Below are 18,935 nucleotides of genomic sequence, written 5' to 3' on the forward strand. Positions count from 1 at the left end.
GTCTTGAGGCCGGGCCAGAGAGCCCTCGGGGGTTGAAGTAATCCAATCAGTAGGCTGATGAGTCAGCGTGATGCCACTCACGTTACCACATTGTCTCTCCACTGACAAAGAGAGCCTTCAAACACATCAGCAACGCCAAGTTGAAGCCTTGCTGCCTCCCATCAATCACTCATCAAAAAGTCACGGAGGCAAACCCCGTCTCCAGCTCGCTGGCAGCGTGAGCTCATTCAGAACATTGCATTTTGTTCCCTACTTTACAGCGCAGAGTCTGTCGCTTTATGGACGACCAATGTGACGAGAACAGAAGCTGTAATGGAAAGCCTTCACATCCGTCACACAGATGAGTTGAGATGACGGGAGCGTGGCTCTGAACCTTTCGTACTTTTCGAGCAGCGGATCAGGCCTGGGACAACAGGAGCGTGCCACACAGGGAGCCCTTTAAACCACGTCCTGCTCATTGACTTTACAACAAAATAGCTCAGTTTCTTATTCACCACTAGTACAGAGAGGGAGTGAGTGTCGGCATCTGCTGGATTCCATGCACTGAAGGATCTATACAACGTAAACTGGAAAAAACACCACTTTACTTTTATTTAAAATGAGAAACTTAATGACTGACGAGTGGAACTGTATGCTGCGTATTTGTGTTGATCAGGCAGAATGCACCTCTGCACTGCCCCCCCCCCCCACACACACACACACGCACTGTTGTCAGTCACTTCATGTGAAGCACTTTGATTTAGGAGTCAGGTTCCATCATTGTTACAGGCTCATCCTTTTAGGAGATCTCTCAGGGGCACACGCATTAACTTGCACCCTCACCTCCAGTCAAACGCAGGACAAATTAAACCTCCCGTCTTTTGTCTTCACAAATAAGATGGAAAGGAGTGGAAATGAACTCATCCCCGCTTTCGTCGCCGGCGGTGCCGTGCGCTGCGTTAATGTCTAGAGATTCGGGCTCCTTCCGGGAAGCCAGTTGGATGAGGGGAATAAACTGTGGCCAGAAACTGAGTGCTTGGACCTCTATTTCCATACAAAGAGAGGTGCATTTGTGCAGGGGGCATATTTAATAGCGGAAAGGAAGATGCATGCAGATTTAGTTTATGGGTTTTCTTTTGTTTTTTTGTTTATTTAGTATACAGTTTATTTCCCTGTAGGATGAAGACAGCCATGGAGAGTGCCGGTAAATTCTTTTCCTCAGGGAGGTCAATTAGACAGCCAACAATAATACCAAAAAACAAAAGATGGAAAGAAGGAAAAAGCTCACTGATTATGTTTTCATGTCTTTATGCCGCGAATAAACAAGTGCAACATATTCTCAAACTGACACAGCTGCCGCAGATTAGTACAATTTACTTATCAAATAATGGGTATAAATTACAACTGTGGTTCTTCAAAGAGTGAGTTCTATTTGTCTGTTGGAACAAAGCTACTTTAACTCACAGAAATCCCTACATTTTAATAGCTCCTTTGAGACAAGACATTCAAAAATATTCTATCTAATTTTCTCTATTTTTCACTGGCCTTCTCTCCTTTGTGGTGAGTGTGAGCACATGAATGTGTGTCTGTGTGTGTGTGTGTGTGTGTGTGTGTGTGACATCAATAACCGTGATGGGGAAGAGAGCAGAAGACAAATAGTGCCTGGAGTCTGGCTTTAAGTGACTCCTGTGTTTCAACAACACACAGCGCGAGAGTCCTTGGGAGGCCGTGTATTAATCCACCAGATTTATGACTAAATCTGTCACGGATGGGCGGAGAACACCCTCTGCCTTTCCTTTAGCCAGTCCTGTGAGAAATACACACACACACACATCCTAAATGTGTGTGTGTGTGTGTGTGTGTGTGTGTGCGTGTGTCTACACAGCCTGTAAATGAACAGTGTGTTCTCAGAAACACAACAAACACACACCCTTTCTGTTTCAAAAAGATGTGAAAAACACAGATATGTGTAGGCAAACACCATTACTGTATATACTGTACATTTAGTCTGTATTTGCTGCAAGTATCCATGGCTGTCTGAAAGCTAAAGGTTTATGTATCTGTCGCTCACTGAACTTTAAGTCGGCATTCCGTTGCAGAAAGGAGGCATCAAGGGATTCCTGAAGCTGTACAATGTTGTATGTCACTGGACACTATACTGTGAATACCTTAAGTATACTGTAAAGGCAAAGATGACCTGCATGAACTACATCAGGTTCTCAGAGTACATTTGGAGTCGACTCTGCTGTCCGGATATGATTCATTCATTTGCGCCGCGTACGATGAGAGCGATTCAGCTCAGTCCAAAGTGAACTAAGGAGGACGGCGCGTGTGATTGGGGTGTCCGGCTCAGGAATTGGCTTTCTAATGCACCCAAATGGTGAGATGATGAAAACACCGAGTGACAAGGCTGTGACTAAGCAATCACATTGCGAAAGTCGGAGGACAGTGAAGGACATTAGCGGACAGTCATCCCACACATTGGTTGAGGAGCGGCAGACCTGTCACTGCACATTCACACGCAGCGATCGCACAGGATAGCTCTTTGCTCTTGCCATTTTCTATTCCATCCCATCTCAGTATTGCTGCCCCCCCACACACACACACACTCACTCCCTCTTTTTAGTTTTTGTCATCCACTCGTCACGCTCCCTCCTGCTTGTGGAGGCCAGACAGAGGGACACAGGCAGCATTGATGGGAGCGGACAGGTGGCTGTATGCTACTGGGGCTTCTGGAGTGACGGCTGAGCCAGTCCGGACCGTCTTTGTCACAAAAGCAAACGGCCGCCCCAAAAACACGCACACACACACACGCATCCACCCCAAACCGCTCCTCTCCTGCCAACATGCCAAAAATGTCCATCAACACTGGCACTTCGCAACGCCAGCCCAATTCGTTCCTTTTTCCGTCCTGCTCTTTTCATCTTACTGTGCCGCTCACCTCGGTTCTTAATCGCATTCTTATTCTGTTATTTGCCTTCTCTCCTCCACCCTCCATACACTCCCTCTCTGCAGCAGTGGCCCACTGCTGACCTCACCAGGGCTGACTATTACCTGAGAGTGAGCTAAATCATGGTCGGGTAATGGAACATGCCACCTTCTTTGTGAAGCAACACACACACACACACACACACACTCACGCACACTCACGCACGCACTGAAACAAAAGCCTCTCCCTCTTGGCCTTTCCCCTTTCCTCTCCCGTTTACATGTTTATCATTTGGCCCGGGTGTTACTGAAATATAGGGCTGATGTTGTTTCTGTCAGCCCTGCGGATGTAGATGGGGATGTCGGGGAATGGCAGCAGCCGGGGCTGAGGCAACTCACAGTTGACCTCCAGCCCCGTTCGTCATTGGAAGGCAGAGTGTGGAGTGTCGCCTCGGAAAAAAACGAGGGCTCCGTCTCTTGACAAACACAGCCACAACAAATACGCCAGAGCTCGGAGAATCCGCAGTGGTGTTCCCGGTTTTTGGACGAGGGCGAGGAAAAAGGGCAGAGACGGGGACAATTTAATGGGACTGGACCTGCAGATTTGAACTGTTCCATCAGGTTTATTGAAAAAATAAATGACATTTTAGTACAGTGTAAAAGAACGGTTTCAGGGCGTATTCACACGCTGTTGACACAACTTTTTGGGACTCTCTTTACGGTGTTTGTAGGGATGCACGGTACAGGTTCTTCAGTACAGATACAGATACCTGGGCTTTAAATATCAGCCAATACAGAGTACCGATCCGATACCAGTGTATTAATAAGCTGTATGCCTCAAGATCATTCTTTTATGTGTAAGGCAACATCAGGCTTGACTTAAATATTGCCATCCTAACTTCAATAAATACATTTATATAAATTGACTGAATTGTTAGTATTTAAATAATGTGCCCAAGCAACTTGAAAATAAAATCTTCAATCCTGCATAGAAGTGTCATCTCTTTAATCTCTCACCGTGCTCGATGCATGTGCTCAGGTGTATTTTTCTTAAATAACAGAAAACACTGGCCGGCTTTGATTGATTTGAATCGACAGGGAAAACCCTGTTTGTTGCAGCAGGCAGCTCTCAAATAGCAGATGTTGCCGACTTCAAATCAGAAAATGTGGAATCCTGATACCTTGTTAAAGTGTCCTCAAATGTCATTCAGAATTAGCATAAAAATAGACTTGCCACCTTGGTTCAGTGGCCCACATCCACTCTCCGTGCATCAAGCTGCCGCTGCTGCGTTAGTTCCCGTTCCCTTTTTATAGACAGCTTCATGGTGGCACGTTGTGTGTTTTCTCAGCAGTCCATACGGTGAAACAGTTGTAGATTTGCACTGTGCTCCATACGCCACACTAGCGTGCCTGATCCTGGTCTGGTCCAGCTCATCTCAGTGTAGCTGACTGACTGGCCAGGCCAAGGCCAGCTGGACTTTATCTATATGGGCAGAGTCACTAGTGCATCTCCATCTTCCTCATCTCCCTCTCTCATGCCCATCTGCTGTGAAGCCCCTCTCACCCTCATCTCCCCCTCTGCCAATATCTCTTTGTGTGTGTGCATCACTTTCACATCCACAGGTTCTGCCAGCTCCCCATTATTTATCCTGCTTCTTTCCTCCTCCCTCTCCTTCCTTCCTTCACCCTTCTACCTCCTATAGTACCTGCATCCCTGGCTCCTACCTTCTTCCTGTCATTTCTCCCTCTTTAAATCTCTCTCCCTTTCCATCCCGTATCACCGAAACGCTCAGCCGATAATGTGCTCAAGATGACCAGCAGAGGACTGCAATGCAGACATGCCAGAGCCTAAAGAGTGTGTGAGAGACAGAAAGAGAGGGGGGGGAGGGGGGAGTTAAAGCGGATGGTTGGTTTGTGTGTGTGTGTGTGTGTGTCTAGATTGTTTGCTATGGTGCTGCCTAAATCTGAAGTCCGGCGTCGCCATTACAGCATTTTTCCTCCCGTAAAAAGCCACACTCGTTTTATGGATTATAAATGAACTCGTTATCTGAAGCGCTCATGAGCTTCAGGTCCTAATTAGCCAAAATTAATACGGTTTCCTGACAAAGACAATGGCACTGGCAAATTGGCAATTGACCCCCTTGCTCAATATGGAGAGCGGGACAGAGCGAAGCATTAAAGGGACAGTGTGTGAGTTTAAGTGGCATCTCGTTTGTGGCAGGTTGCAATCAACTAAATACCCCCCCCCCCCCCCCCAATATCTCACTGGAAACAAATAGAAATGTTATTTATTTTATCAACATTTTACGAGACAGGTTTATAAAGAATGAAGAACACAGACATCCGTCACTATCAGTCATTCCTCCCGTCTTCTGTCTATCTGGCTGCTTTGTCTCAGCCGACAGAGGGGTTCAGTAATCATAGCCGATCGTTCACGCTGTGCTCGTGCAGACACAGCGGGCCGGCCGAATTAGGTTTCACTTTCGTTTTACATGTCCACAGATGTGTTGATAAAGTATTGGCTTTTTACTCGCAAATATTGTATTGCATGTACAGCAACGAGCGCAGTTGCCGTCAACTCGAGTATCATTCACTTCCCCACAGCGGTCCTATCTGCTCGCTCTTTGTATTGTATTGTTGTCCACGTTCATCACTGCTCTACAGCCATAACGCGCACAGATTTAGAAGACTGACACATTCTAAAGTATCAAAAGAAGATATCTGCAAACACCAAAGTGACAACACATGCATCTCTGCTGACAGAGCTGTAGCTACAGTAGCCTGCATCGCCAAAGTGAACGACGACATACCGGAAGCACACACAGAGAGAATAAGAGTGACATCATTCTCCACCAGTGGAGAAAGCAAAGATCTGGACACCAGAAAACCAAAGCATGCAGGTTTGAGCCAGAGACTGGTCTGTAAGTGAATCCTATCTGTCACCAGCACGCTGGCCTTTGGGAGAACAAACAGAAGCTTTCAAGACAAGAACGACATAACCTTTCCTCACAGAACGCACACCAGCCTCAGACCAATGTTGATAAGTAGCCTCCAGGCGTCCGATATAAGCTGATTCAGCATTTCATCCAAACAATAATTCAAAAGAGTTGAGCAAATTTGCTATTCTGGGACTGGTCATGGGCTTAGTGGTAACCCAAACACACGTCAATTTAGAAACGCTGTTCTGTTACTGCCACAAGTTACATCCCAGCTCCTCCTCCTCCTGCTGCAAAGAAGAAGAAGAAGCTATTCAGCGAGTCTGGCCACTGGTCTAACACAAATCAGATAATGGCAGGCAGCTACAGGGCGGTGCGTAATATGGAGATTAAATGGCTCCAACACAGGTTCTCTCTCTCTCAGCAGGAAGTCATTCTCCAAGTAATATTCAGAACATTATGCATGTCCCAGACACCACTAGAGTCATCTCTAGTGGTGTCTGAGACCTGCAACCTTCTGATTTTCAAAGGCAATTCGGAGTTTTTCTTGACATTTCATTTTCGTGACAGGAAGAAGGTAGGAGGCCACATCCAAACAATATATCTGTGCTCGAGTCACAACACTAGCTGTAGCATGCGTGTTCCAATGGGCACAGAGAGACGGGAGGGGGGGGGGGGGGGGGGGGGGCTTCATTCACACAAACACAGGCAGACGGACTGCAGACACATAAGCGACCCCCCCCCCCCCCCTCCTCACTCCTACAGGGAGAGCTGGTCGCTGATGTGAAACATCAATTTCCAGGTTAGCTGCTCTGTGCGGCTCCGGCAGGTATCAGCCGTGACCCACCTGGGCCAGATAAGCAGCTGCAAGTAGCTGATCTGCCACCTAGCAAGGCACCTGTCAGTACTGGAGAACGGGGTAACGCGCGCACACACACACACACATTAGTAAACAAATACTAAAACCTGAAACAATGAATTCAATTTGAGGTTAGGATGAAAATACAGCAAAACAAAAACAGTCTTTTTACATTTCCAGTAAATGTGGTGTTTGAAAATCACTAATTTCTCCAAATGAGGAGGGACTGCTGCAATTAAACCTATAAGGACTCTCACACACACACACACACACACACACACACACACACACACACACACACACACACACACACACACTCACACACACACACAAGTGTAAACAACTGAACTCTGTGGCGATGCTGATAATTTGGGGTAATGAAAATAGACTAGAATCACCATCATAAATATTGTTGTGTTCTCTTTGTGAGCGAGACGGAGAGAGAGAGCGGGAGCATGCAGAATCATCAGACACAGGAATACAGTCGACACATTCGATTTGATTTGAAGCCGAGCTTCATTTGGAGCCAAAAAAGAGTGTTCGCTAAACGTGTATCAGTGTGTGTAAGCCCATCCTCAGCTGGTCCGGTAATCTAACCACCGCCACCATCACAGTGACGCCTGTCAGCTCAGTGCTGGGCGCCTTGGCAGCGCTGCTCAACCTGGTGTCGCTCCACATTCCCACAGACATCTTCAATTAACTTTTACAACCCAGAGACATATATCTCTCTCTCACACACACACACACACACACACACACACACACACACACACACACACACACAGCCTGAAGCTATCCAACATGCTTCCCCCCTCTTTGTCTCCGTCTGTCGGTAGTCTCTAATAGAGTATCACAAACGAGGGGAACTCTGGAGCCTTGACTGATTGATTGTTGAAAATATAGTTTGAAACATTCTGTATATGACGAGTATACATTTAAGGTTTGTGTGATTTAAAGGACTACCACAAGACAAATAAACAGATTTGGAGTGTAAAAAAAAAATGGCGGGGGTTCTGTGTAGAAACACAAAACATCAGAAGTGCATCGCTGAATAGAAGTGCATATGTTTGGATATAAATAATACATTTGTCAAAAATGTTCAAGAAGCACTCATGCGACCGTAAATCAGTCTTCTTGCAAATATTGTGGACGAGGGCTTTGGGTTTTACATCGACACAGCTGCAGGAACTGTAGAGATTGAGCGGTGGAGAGAAGAACATCTGGTCGAGACTGTTCACAACATTTTCAGCAGAACTATGAGGTCGTTGCAACTTCAGCGCTTCATTTCTGTCCTGAAGGATCTGAAAGCTTGGTCTTGGGTCTAAAATAGCTTCGGTTAATTAGGTCTTAACGGGAGTTACACGTCGGTGTGAAAGTGCACTTGAACACTCTTTGCTGCTCTTTTAGTCATGAAATCAGTCTTACATGAGTGCACTGGTTATGGCGAAGAGCTTATAGGTGATCGGATGAATGCTTTGCTTTGTTACACCCCCCCTTATGTCAGGCCAGGAATAATGGTATGAATAGATAAACCAATGTTAAACTAAATCTATTTTGCTTTGTGGGCCTCTCTGTCCCCGCTGCCCTTTCCAAATTGGTATAACCGTTTGTTTTTACTCATCCCTGAAAAGAGCATGCTGTTGATAACAGCAATAATGTCTCAGGCTTCCTGAACCGTCTTTGTTCATTAAGTCCTGTTATGTTATTATGTTCGTCTGAAGGCACGTAAACTAGAGAAATTAGACAAATCAAGTTGTTTAAATGTCAATTACAAAACGTGTAATGAGGTTGTCCTGTTAGCAGCTGAGTGACCTGACTTTGTTCAGAACATAATTGAAACATATGAAGTTGAATGGCTTTCTTACACCACTGCCTGCATTGTATTTGATTTTAAAGACTGCATAATGCAACAATATTACTTGTTCAAATAAACGTTTTTTTCTTCAGCGCGGGCTGAAAGTCAGATAGCTAGAAGACGACCAGGGAGCAGTGATGATATTAAAATGATGTACGAGGAGCAGCAGGATGCTTAGCATTCGTGGAAACTCAGAAGCAATGTTGCAATGAGAGGCCAGAGTGTTGCGAGTGTTTGCGATGGCCGTAATAACACTAACACATCACGTGCCCGGGTAAGTGCTGACAATATAGCGCAGCGCGGCGTTATGATGGATGGTGTGTTTGCAGACACCACTGAACCGTGGACCCCATTATTTCCTGGGGGAGGAAGGGGGGGGGGGGGGGGGGGGGGGGGGGCGAGGCACCACGGGGAGAGATAAGGGATGATGGACTAAACCAAAACAGGAGGTCCCTCATGCATTATTGGGAAACCATTGTGGGAGTCAATGCAGCAGCTCAGTGACAGCAGAGAGCTGTGGCGGGAGGTAAGAAGATCAAGTGTATCCCCGTCCTAAAGTGTGGTGGGGGGAGGACGCTTCACGTGGAGAGAAAAACTTCCAGCCATTAAGAATATCTCCGGGCCATGTCGGGACTCATCTCCCGCTAAGATCAGGTGGGAATGCTTCACTTCTGCAGCTGGTAGATGGGGTTTATAAAATTAAGACACACACACACACACACACACATGCATTCGCTCTCTCAGTCCGCCAACTCAAACTCATAAATGGTGACGGATACAAGAGCAGTTGCCAGAGATGCAGAAAGGACACACACACACACACACATCACATTCGGCTAAATGAGGGCTGAGAGCAGAAACAGACCTCTGAGCTGCGCCGGCTCGCAGTCGGACAGTAACGAATATCTAGAGCACGAGCCGGGTAAGAGACAGGCCTGGAAACCAGCCAACATCCCAAAGGCATCCACTCAACTCTCAGAGGAACTAACCTCTCTCTGATTACCCTTTCATGTTATCACTGCTCGTCTTCCTTTATTTCCATTGATACTCAGGATTATCCGGTTTGAAGAGGCAAAGGACAGGCGGGGTAGTCTTCTGCAAAAACAATCTGGGGTATCGTGAGGTAATTTTAGATAATTCAAATGTCAGAAAAACTGAAATGAAAGGTTCCCACTTATTCAGAAGGGCTTAGACCTTGTTTCCTGATGAGGAAAACAAAAAGGTTTCGGGAGAAGGAAAGGGATGTTGCAGATCTAAATTAAAAGCATTTGAAGCAGAGCAATTCTCTTCCTCCTCCTTTGTTTGTCTTGTGGTGAGGACCCTTTTTTGCTTTTTTTGATATATTGTTTGTTTGTCAGACATATTCAGAATATTACCTTCTATTGTACACATGTTGCACATGTGTACAATAGAAAATATGCCTTGCTGTCATTAAGTGTCTTAATGTTGGTTTGTAAAACATCTTATGCTGTAGGTGCATTTACTGACAACAAATAAACTGGCATGGTGGACTAGACACTGATGAATCATGGGATGTATTTTGCTCTGAAACAGTAATATTGTGCGGTGTTTTGGTTTGTTTTTACTTATTCATTAAGGGTCAGTGTCCTGTGCATGGATGTTTTTGCAGGAAGTGCCAGTTCACACATTCCCACCTGAAACACAGCACAAGTCTAATCTGTTGGTCCCTGAGCAGCACCACTGCAGCACACGGGGTTAAATGTCTACATACTGTACGCGGTAGCCGTATTCTGAGAGGGAGCGCTTTCATTACAATTCTCAAATCTGGATACACATTTACTTCACATACCTGATGTCAGTACATATTTGCACGTGCAATATCTTAAATATACTTTGGGTCAGAGCGAAAAGAGAATTATCAAATGGTGGAATGGACAAAAATGCTGGTTGATGGTAAACCTTTCAGCTTTAGTGCCGAAGAGGGGTTTTAATCTGAACTGTGTATACAGCTCATTAATGAAGCAGTGCTTGGGTCTCCTCCACTGCGCCGTTTAAATCAGCCAGTTAAGGAGGCCGTTCTCGCCAACCTGGCCAATAAATTTGATGAGCAGCAAAACAGACCTGAGTGCTCTTATCTCCGGTGTCACTAACGGGGAGTCAAATATGGATTCCACAACAGCGAACACAAAAACCTCTCGAGCAGGAGAAAAGCCGGAGCGTTAAAGCAGCATTTATGTTCTTCCTGTGGTCTTTTGAAAGCAGACGTTACCGTTTTCACTGGTGTAGAAACACTTTTCCTGTCACAGTACAAACACAAAATGTTCCTTCGTACGAGCAAAAGCACGAGAAATCCTAAACCGACATTTTAAAAGTTCACTCAACATTTTTAATTACCTGAAAGCAGAGAGTAAAAGCCTGAATCCCAAGAAACTTCTCTCCAAACAAACAAAAGATGGCAATTTGCACTCTTCAAAATTCATAGTTCTTCCACAATGCAGCAACATTTAGTCAAAGGAGGACTTTGTCAATTAACATCATGTCATCATTAAGAGAATTGGGAGGTCTCTAAATAATATATAAAACATAAATATATCCGTTCTGCTGCGAGATTGTCAGACACAGTTTCTATAATCAGGACGCATTGGTCCTATTAAGATCAAGGAGCGTTTACACTCAAACACCATCGCTCTACAGTAGCTAGCAATAGTTATGAATGCGGCTTTTGTTTGTGAGTGCAGCCAACAAACCGGTACTCAACACACTAATTCAGAAAGCTGTGACAGAGAGAGTGTCCTGAGGACGGAGTGTTGACAAGCCGTAGTTAATGTAAAGTGCGCCAGGCAGCCGACAGCGGGGAATCGGCTGGGGAGAGAGAGAGTACACAGACATTATCAACACGTTTAGGGGAAGGCTCTAATAAGTTGTTCCTTGGGGCTACTTCCTGCTCCTTAATTATTATTGAATTAGGAACGCCACGGAGCTAATTAAAAGTGCAAGGTATTTACTGTGGCAGTAGAACGTGAGGGAGCAGCGGAGAGCGAGTGAAAAGGGAAAAAGGAGAGCAAAGGAGTTGAGACAGAAGGTAGACATTTGAACTGTTTTAACGGTGCCATAGTACTGGCACATAAAGCTGAGATTCTACATATTTTAATGCACAGGATTAAAAAATGGCTTGAAAACATTGGCCCAGCCTCTGAAGTCATGTTCCCTGCTGGTATTATATATAAATATACTATAAAAAGGGGCCGATTTGGGCTTAAATTAGAGCAGCTATATCACCTACTAATGCTGAAACTGGCAGGTGTGCTGCTTTGAATGTCCAAATTGTCCATCTGTGTGATGTAGCGGACAGTCCTTTTCTATTGGAAATGATTTGTATATTTTGTTATTTAACTAAAGAACAAGTGTGTTGAGAGATATGAATGATTCCCAATGACTGAAATCTGTGTTTAGAATTAGTGAGTCATGTAACAAACAGAAGCTTCTCTCCTAAATGTGAACATATACAATAACTTATCGCGTGTAAATGAAAACACTTATCTTAATAACGTTAGCTTAAGCCCAAACTTTGAAATGTAATCAGACAGCGAGGCCGTATGCTGGATTGGCACAAACTAAAAAAAGACGTACACAGACCGTCCCAGCGGAGTGTGGAAGTTTCTTATTTTGAACAAATGTTGTGTTCTTCCCACAAGTTAATTACTCAGTAGAGAGCTTAATCTGCCGAATCAGGGCAAAGTGGATTAGGAGATGAGAGCGTTTAATCAAAGTGTTCTCTCGGTCTAATTACACGTCCCATTTCCTGACACAACACGCACCGTTATCTGCCACTGCAGTTAAACATCAGCTCCTCTGTTTAGCTGCCCCCCCTAAGAGTGAGCGATCCCACCGCCTGGATGTGACCAAAATGCATGAAACATAATCACATGCATACATACTCACACTAAATGGACATACACACACACACACACACACACACACACACACACACACACACACACACACACACACACACACACACACAGTTATGAAGAGAATAAACATGAATGAGAATTTTGCTCCTAACACCATGAAATATTCCTCTTGCAAATATTGAAATAAATCATAAGAGGCATCGTATCGCTGCAGCGTACAGCAGCCCTCCATTGCAGCCTAATCACACATCATTTATACCAGAGGGGACTACAGACTCCTCTTTGGTTCAGTCACACGCGTGCATCAAACTGAGGGTGTTGTGTTCCTGCATGAGAGACGATGAAGACTGTACTGTACTCGGTGGTAAAGGACAGTATGCATATGTATATGTATATGTCAGAGGAGTGACTTCACACAGAGTGAGGGGCCTTCTCCCATTGCGCTACACGTACTTCGACAGCACACAGCTGTAAAAACACCATGTGCCGGTTCCTGAAACAAACCCCTTGCTGGCGAGAGGAACGGCTGTAGCCTTAGATCAAATATACATGCTGTTTGGATGCGTTCTCTCATCTCTCTGATAAATAATCATGCGCTCCTGCCTTGCCTTACGGAGCGGAGGCTTCTGGCTCGGAGGCCATGAGCTTAAGTCACTGATCTGCTGCCTGACCGAGGCCAGATAGTGCTGCGAACACATGCATGCGCACGCCAGTTTTAACTGAAGGCAGTCTGCATCGCTCATCTCCATAATATGGTATCATGGTCCTTTCTGGGCATGTGTCAGTCCATTGCTTGTTGCACAGACTGGTTCTTGGCATGACCTCACACAACCTTGCTCACGTGAACCCTCACGCCGTTACATCACCGCCAAGACTGAGCCCGACAACCACCACGGTAGCTAAATGGCTGTGGAAACCCGATCGCTGGGCTCAAGTCCTGCAGTTTGGCAGGTGCTCGTTTATGTTCATCAAATGTGCGGTAAAATAACAGCCTATAATGAAGAACAGAGAGGAAAGTGAGAATTTCTCAATACGATTAAACCACCGTCATTGTGCCCTGAAAGCACAGTTTAACAATCCTTTATTCTTTGCACAGTCTTGGCACTGAACCTTGAGATGAGAAAATATGTATTTTCAATCTACCCTTTATTCAAATCAAGAGTAAGAGCAATGTCAGCATTGAAATTGCTGCCGGGCTACTCTATTAAGCCAGTGTGCCGGATGATAAGTAATCTGGAGTTTGTGTGCGAGGGTGTTTGTGGTGAAACGGAACATCTCAATATTCTCAACCATGTCACATCCTCCACTCCCAAAACACACACACACACTGGCCCGAGTGTGTGTGTGTGTGTGTTCATGAATTGGAGGGCCTCCCAGACGAGGACATCTGCTGAGCTAATAAACAATAATCTTGACAAATTGTCACTGTCCGATCACTCAGCCCGCCCTCATAATCACACCACTGAAGAAGTCATCAAAGGCCGAGCCAGGGACATGACTGACAGCTCTCTGGACCGGTGGAAGGCGTTGCTGGAACGAAGCCCAGCTGCCTCCGAGGAGAGGACACGGTGATTCATGGCCAGAGGGCAACCTGGACAGAGTGGTTAGGGAAATTAGCAACGCCACCCACCAGCACATGCGTGCCCTTCACTGGTTAGAACACAAGCGGAATGAAGAATTAAGCTTTCTGCCACAAACTGCTGGGGTCATGATGATGATGATGATGATGATGATGATGATGATGATGATGATTCACGGGTAGGCTCAGTGGGATACCTTACCTCTTCCTGGCTGCAGTACGCAGCTACGATGATGGTGATGGAGTTGACGCTGAAGGCGATGGTGACTGGGATAGCGTCGATGGCGGAGGCTTAGTGGTGTATTTGAACTTTAATGACCCCGAGAAATAGTGTGAAAAAGGGAAGACACTATAGGTCGTCTGTGCCTGAGAGAGCGTAGACACGGATAAGCCAACACTGGATGACTCAGTCTAGTACTGACAGACTGGCGGAGTGTAAAGGTCATGTGATAAAAAAACAAACTTTGAGAAAATCAATCCCATATAAAGGATTTTAATTCCGAGCCACTGACACCCTCAGACATGATGAAAAGCTAGACATCCTCAAATTGCCCTGTCAATCACTGCAACCGACAAATAAAATGACAAAAAAATAAATAAGAGGGGGGGGGGGGGGGACCAACCGTGTCTGGTGTTCATGTGCAAACCGCCAACAGCAGTGGGACACAACATGTAAGCAAGCGTATAGTAACATGGAGGATATCACATCTGGATGAAGTCTTTCATCCAGACATCAACACCAGGACGAGGAACATCCAAAGCATCCCAGGTGTCTCTTTGTGTGTCAGCTATAGTATATTATAGAAAATCTCTCAGGCTCTGGAGCTTCCTTCTCACCACATACACACACACACACACACACACACACAAACGCATACCAGCATCCTGGTAGAGACATCCACTGCCATCACTGTCAGTGCCGTTTTTTGACATCTCTCTTTACTTTCTGTTTTCACTTTCTCGGTTTATATTCAAGTGACACGAGGACAGACCGTTTGTGTGCAGCAAACAAGATGACAAAAGCAATCCGCAAAGACGGCTTTACTGTACTTTCTTTTAGACAACGTGGATACATCAAACACAACCGCGCTGGCACTCCACAGAGACTCACCGACTGGCATATCTTCATAGATGAGGAGGTAGGTCGAGAAGAAGTAGTTCAGGAAGCGTGGCGGCTGGTTGGAGCCTGTGATGAAGACAGAAGGAAAAACTCAGTTGATGTCAATGAAACTATTGATTTGGATTACTGTTTTGATTACATTGTGAAAGGGATAAACGGTTAGATTTTCTTATAAATGATCTCCATTATGACAATCATGTGTATACCCTAATAGCGTACTCGCTTATTTACTACTCTACTACTACTACTTGGTTTTTTACACTCAGCAGCAGAAGCAGACGTTCTGTCACGTGATCAATGAGAAATATAGTTGCAAAAACATTACTGCAATGAGCACTAAAACAGAAACATGCCTTAATGCTGGTGCCAGTGCACGCACCCTTGTTCTCTTGTTTATTTCATAGACTGTGTTCACACTGCTTTCCAAAGAAAGAAGCAAATATATTCAGTGCATGACACTGAATGAGTGCCTGGAGCAAATGTATTCAGCGTAAGACAGTGTGCTACATCTGGGGGCTGACATTTTTGAGGAAAAATAAAGTAACATAAAATGTTTTTGAAGTTTTCAAAAGGTGAAAATGTCAACAGCAAAGTAATGACAGTCAGCTGTTCCTATTACAGCCTGTGTACCTCTGAATGAAATACAGGTATTGTAATGTAAAACAATTGGTCGATGGCTTCGTCAATACAAACACACACACACACACACACACACACACACAGCAGTGAGCAGACGAAAACCGCCAAAAAATCTAAAATGGGAAGAAGACAGAGTCCTTGTTAGACATACCTCTGCAGCACATCAATCACTCAGCAGAGGGACAGCTATCTGACCTTGAATAACATGCACTTCTATTCTGGTCAGATCCAGCTATACGCAACACCAAACATCTCACACAGAGTGCATCTCATTTTAGCAGCTAATATAAAACATTGTAGGCAGCGAACATCAAGTACACACAGTGCATTATGCTGACGTCCGTTCTAAACATTAGTTTCATGCTTGAACATAAATAGCGTGTTCACGTGCTCCGTCTGTAGGTAGGAGTCATTCGTATCTCCAGTGTCCATGAAAACAATTCAACATGGTCAAAAAAGTGAGCTCTTCACAAATGATGTGATCAAAACAATATTTGTACATAATAATAAAATCAGGCCAAAATGACATTGACCCTGTAGCGTTTCCTCTGTAACAGTGAATACCCTTCGATTACAACACCACACTTCAGAGGGCCTGTTTAAGGGGGTTAATAGTCTGCTGTTATAGTCGTGGGTTTAGTTCTGTGGTGTCAGAAGGCAGCGGGACACGAGCGCTTTTGTCGGGAAGATCAGGGAACAAAGCCGACGGTCTTTGATCAGCTGAGCTGTGCGGCAGACCACAGAGACACAGGCAGCGAGAGAAGGCGAGGCCGGTCCGTTTGAAGTGGGGAGCACTCGACGGAGGGAATCGCCGCTTTGAAAGTGGGAGCTTCTCGTTTCAGTCATGTGCCCGCCTGTGCGGAAGGAGATCTGTATCTCTGGCTTGCCAGCGTGGCTTTTGGTGGGTGCCAAGAACATGGCGCGTGCTTCACTGGATCAGGGGGGGGGGGGGGGTGAGGAGGAGGACGGTTAACAAGCTCCTGTCCATACCTGTGGTGTAATTACTGCGGGGCACCGAGTCAGGCTCGGATAGTCCGATGCAGATAGATTACTGCCACAAAATAATCACAGCAATGATCATCAATCCAATTTGACGGATCAGGGAAGAGATGCTCAAGGAGGAGCGCAGGGTCAGTGTGCTAATGGGGTTGAAACAGGGAGGGAGGGAGGGAGGAAGAAAGCCAGTATATTGAAAACAAACACAAGGTGAGAGGTGAGAGTGAGAGGCTGGAGGACTCCAGAGATAAATAAAAAAAAAAGCCTTGATAAACTCGTTGTGCTTGATGGAAAGAGGTTGTGGCATTCGCTTAATAACTTTCCCCGCTGCTTCAGAGCTGTGTGTGCGACTGGACGTGTCTCCTGTCTGTCACGGTGAGACAGTTACCGGGACTTTCCGCAACGTAGACGCTCGCTCTCTAGATCGCCGTCCCTCTCTCTCTCTCGTGCCCTCACAGAGACACACTCTCAAATAATTCATAGTATAGTTCTTGGGGGGGGACAATAATGTGGGACATTATGCAAAGACAGTGTTTGAAGAGTGAAGTAATGACAGTGATAAAAATGTGTCAAAATACATAGACCATATACAGGACTGAAAGGAACAGGTGTACAAGTCAAGAAAAGGGAAAGGGAATACATCAAGTGTAGAACGGAAGTGACAGAAAATCCTTTCAGGCAGTTAATAATGAAGAACTGAGAGAGACGTGGGAGAGGTGCTGTACTGTTAAACGCTTTAGATTTCCGCTCTCCAATCTTTGCTTCGCTTACTGTGGACTGGCAGAATTCATATTTTACCAAGTCACTGATAAAAGACAGACGGTATTATGTAAAGTATATGAAAAGTATTCATAAGACCGTATTGACTGACGAACATAAAGTAGTTTTATATACATGTTGATGCCACAGTGATATTTTTAAACTTTTATTCCTCTTAGCTGACGGAACATACTCCCTCAATTATTCAGCTTCCAATTCCCATTGTTGCTCATATTCACAGAAACAGCTGGTGAGTAGAACCACCGTCCTCTGCTTCTTGCCACTGAGAAGCTTCACCGGTGTACATTCAACTGAAAGGTATACTGACTGAGCCAGGAATACCTTAGTCATTGTCGAAAATGATGCAGCGTCATTGTGGATTGAAATACAAGTCGGGAGGACTCACCTTCACAGACAGAGCGGAGGATGAGAAAGGGAAGGAGGAGCTTGGCAATGGTCATCCTGCCGCCTAAACCCACGCTGCTCCACGACATCGCCTGCACCTGATGAAGCAAAAACACACAACACTGCACAGTCACACAATCATTTCTGTCAGCCGCTTGTCACCACACTGCAGTTTGATTCTAGCCACATAATGTCCAAAAGGCATTTCGGCTGCTTTATGTTCACTGATTACTGTGTAAGTGAGTAGGAGACGCGATCGGCGTAATTAGGGGACGGAAAAAAGGATGCGCCGCACAGCATGCTTCAAGCAGGTGCTGAGCGTCTGCCTGAGGGTTTGGGGTGTTAATGAGGGAAAATTTCACACACACACACACAAACACACACACACACAGCAACAGCTCATTTACAGTAGAGTGCTCACTGTTTAATAGCCATCAAGATGTTGCACAAATTAAATAATTGAATTACCACCTTGTGATTGTATGCCTCCGCAAACCAGTACAGCTGTAGTTTACATCCACGTCTATCCAAAATTCAGTTTTTTTTTAAAATATCATATTATTGACATGTCTGATTCCAGTGAATAATATCCAGTGAGCAACATGCCATCTTCACCTCGAGACTATTCCTACAGAGAAGCTCAATATCAGCAAAACCAATGAGCTTGTGGTGTTAAACAGGATGTTATCACCTGGTTACCACCCAGGGAGAGGAAGAGAAGAGGGTGTACTCGTACACGGGGCCGTACATTTTAGAAAGCGCAGGCAGTGTGGTTTGTGCAAGGGCGCTCCAACAGTGTGTCGGGTGGAGAAACTTGGAAAATTCAGATTGCTACCTCAGGAAAAAAGATGTTATAAGCGGTGGGGTAGTTCAGGCGCAAAAGACTGCAAGCTGAACCCATCTGTAAGAGGCAGACAGTAACGGGGGCCCCGTCGCAACTATACCTTGAGGCAAAAGCTCATACAAGTACCTTGAGGGCCAGATCAGTAAAGAACTGGACCCACT

At 45.3% G+C, this 18,935-nt stretch overlaps 1 protein-coding gene across 1 annotated transcript in view; it reads right to left on the reverse strand.

The window, feature by feature from the left end:
- Positions 1-18,019, reverse strand: part of cdh23 (cadherin-related 23) — a gene marked incomplete at its 5' end in the record, with an annotated part of 133,062 nt that extends 115,043 nt beyond the window's left edge. The window contains 2 exons of the mRNA XM_079168933.1: positions 15,123-15,197; positions 17,932-18,019. Coding sequence (XP_079025059.1) covers positions 15,123-15,197; positions 17,932-18,019 — 163 coding nt within the window. The remainder of the gene's footprint in view (positions 1-15,122; positions 15,198-17,931) is intronic.
- Positions 18,020-18,935: the final 916 nt, after the last annotated feature.

This window comes from Pholis gunnellus, assembly GCF_910591455.1.
Source record: "Pholis gunnellus genome assembly, chromosome: 11".
NCBI classification, from domain to species: domain Eukaryota; kingdom Metazoa; phylum Chordata; class Actinopteri; order Perciformes; family Pholidae; genus Pholis; species Pholis gunnellus.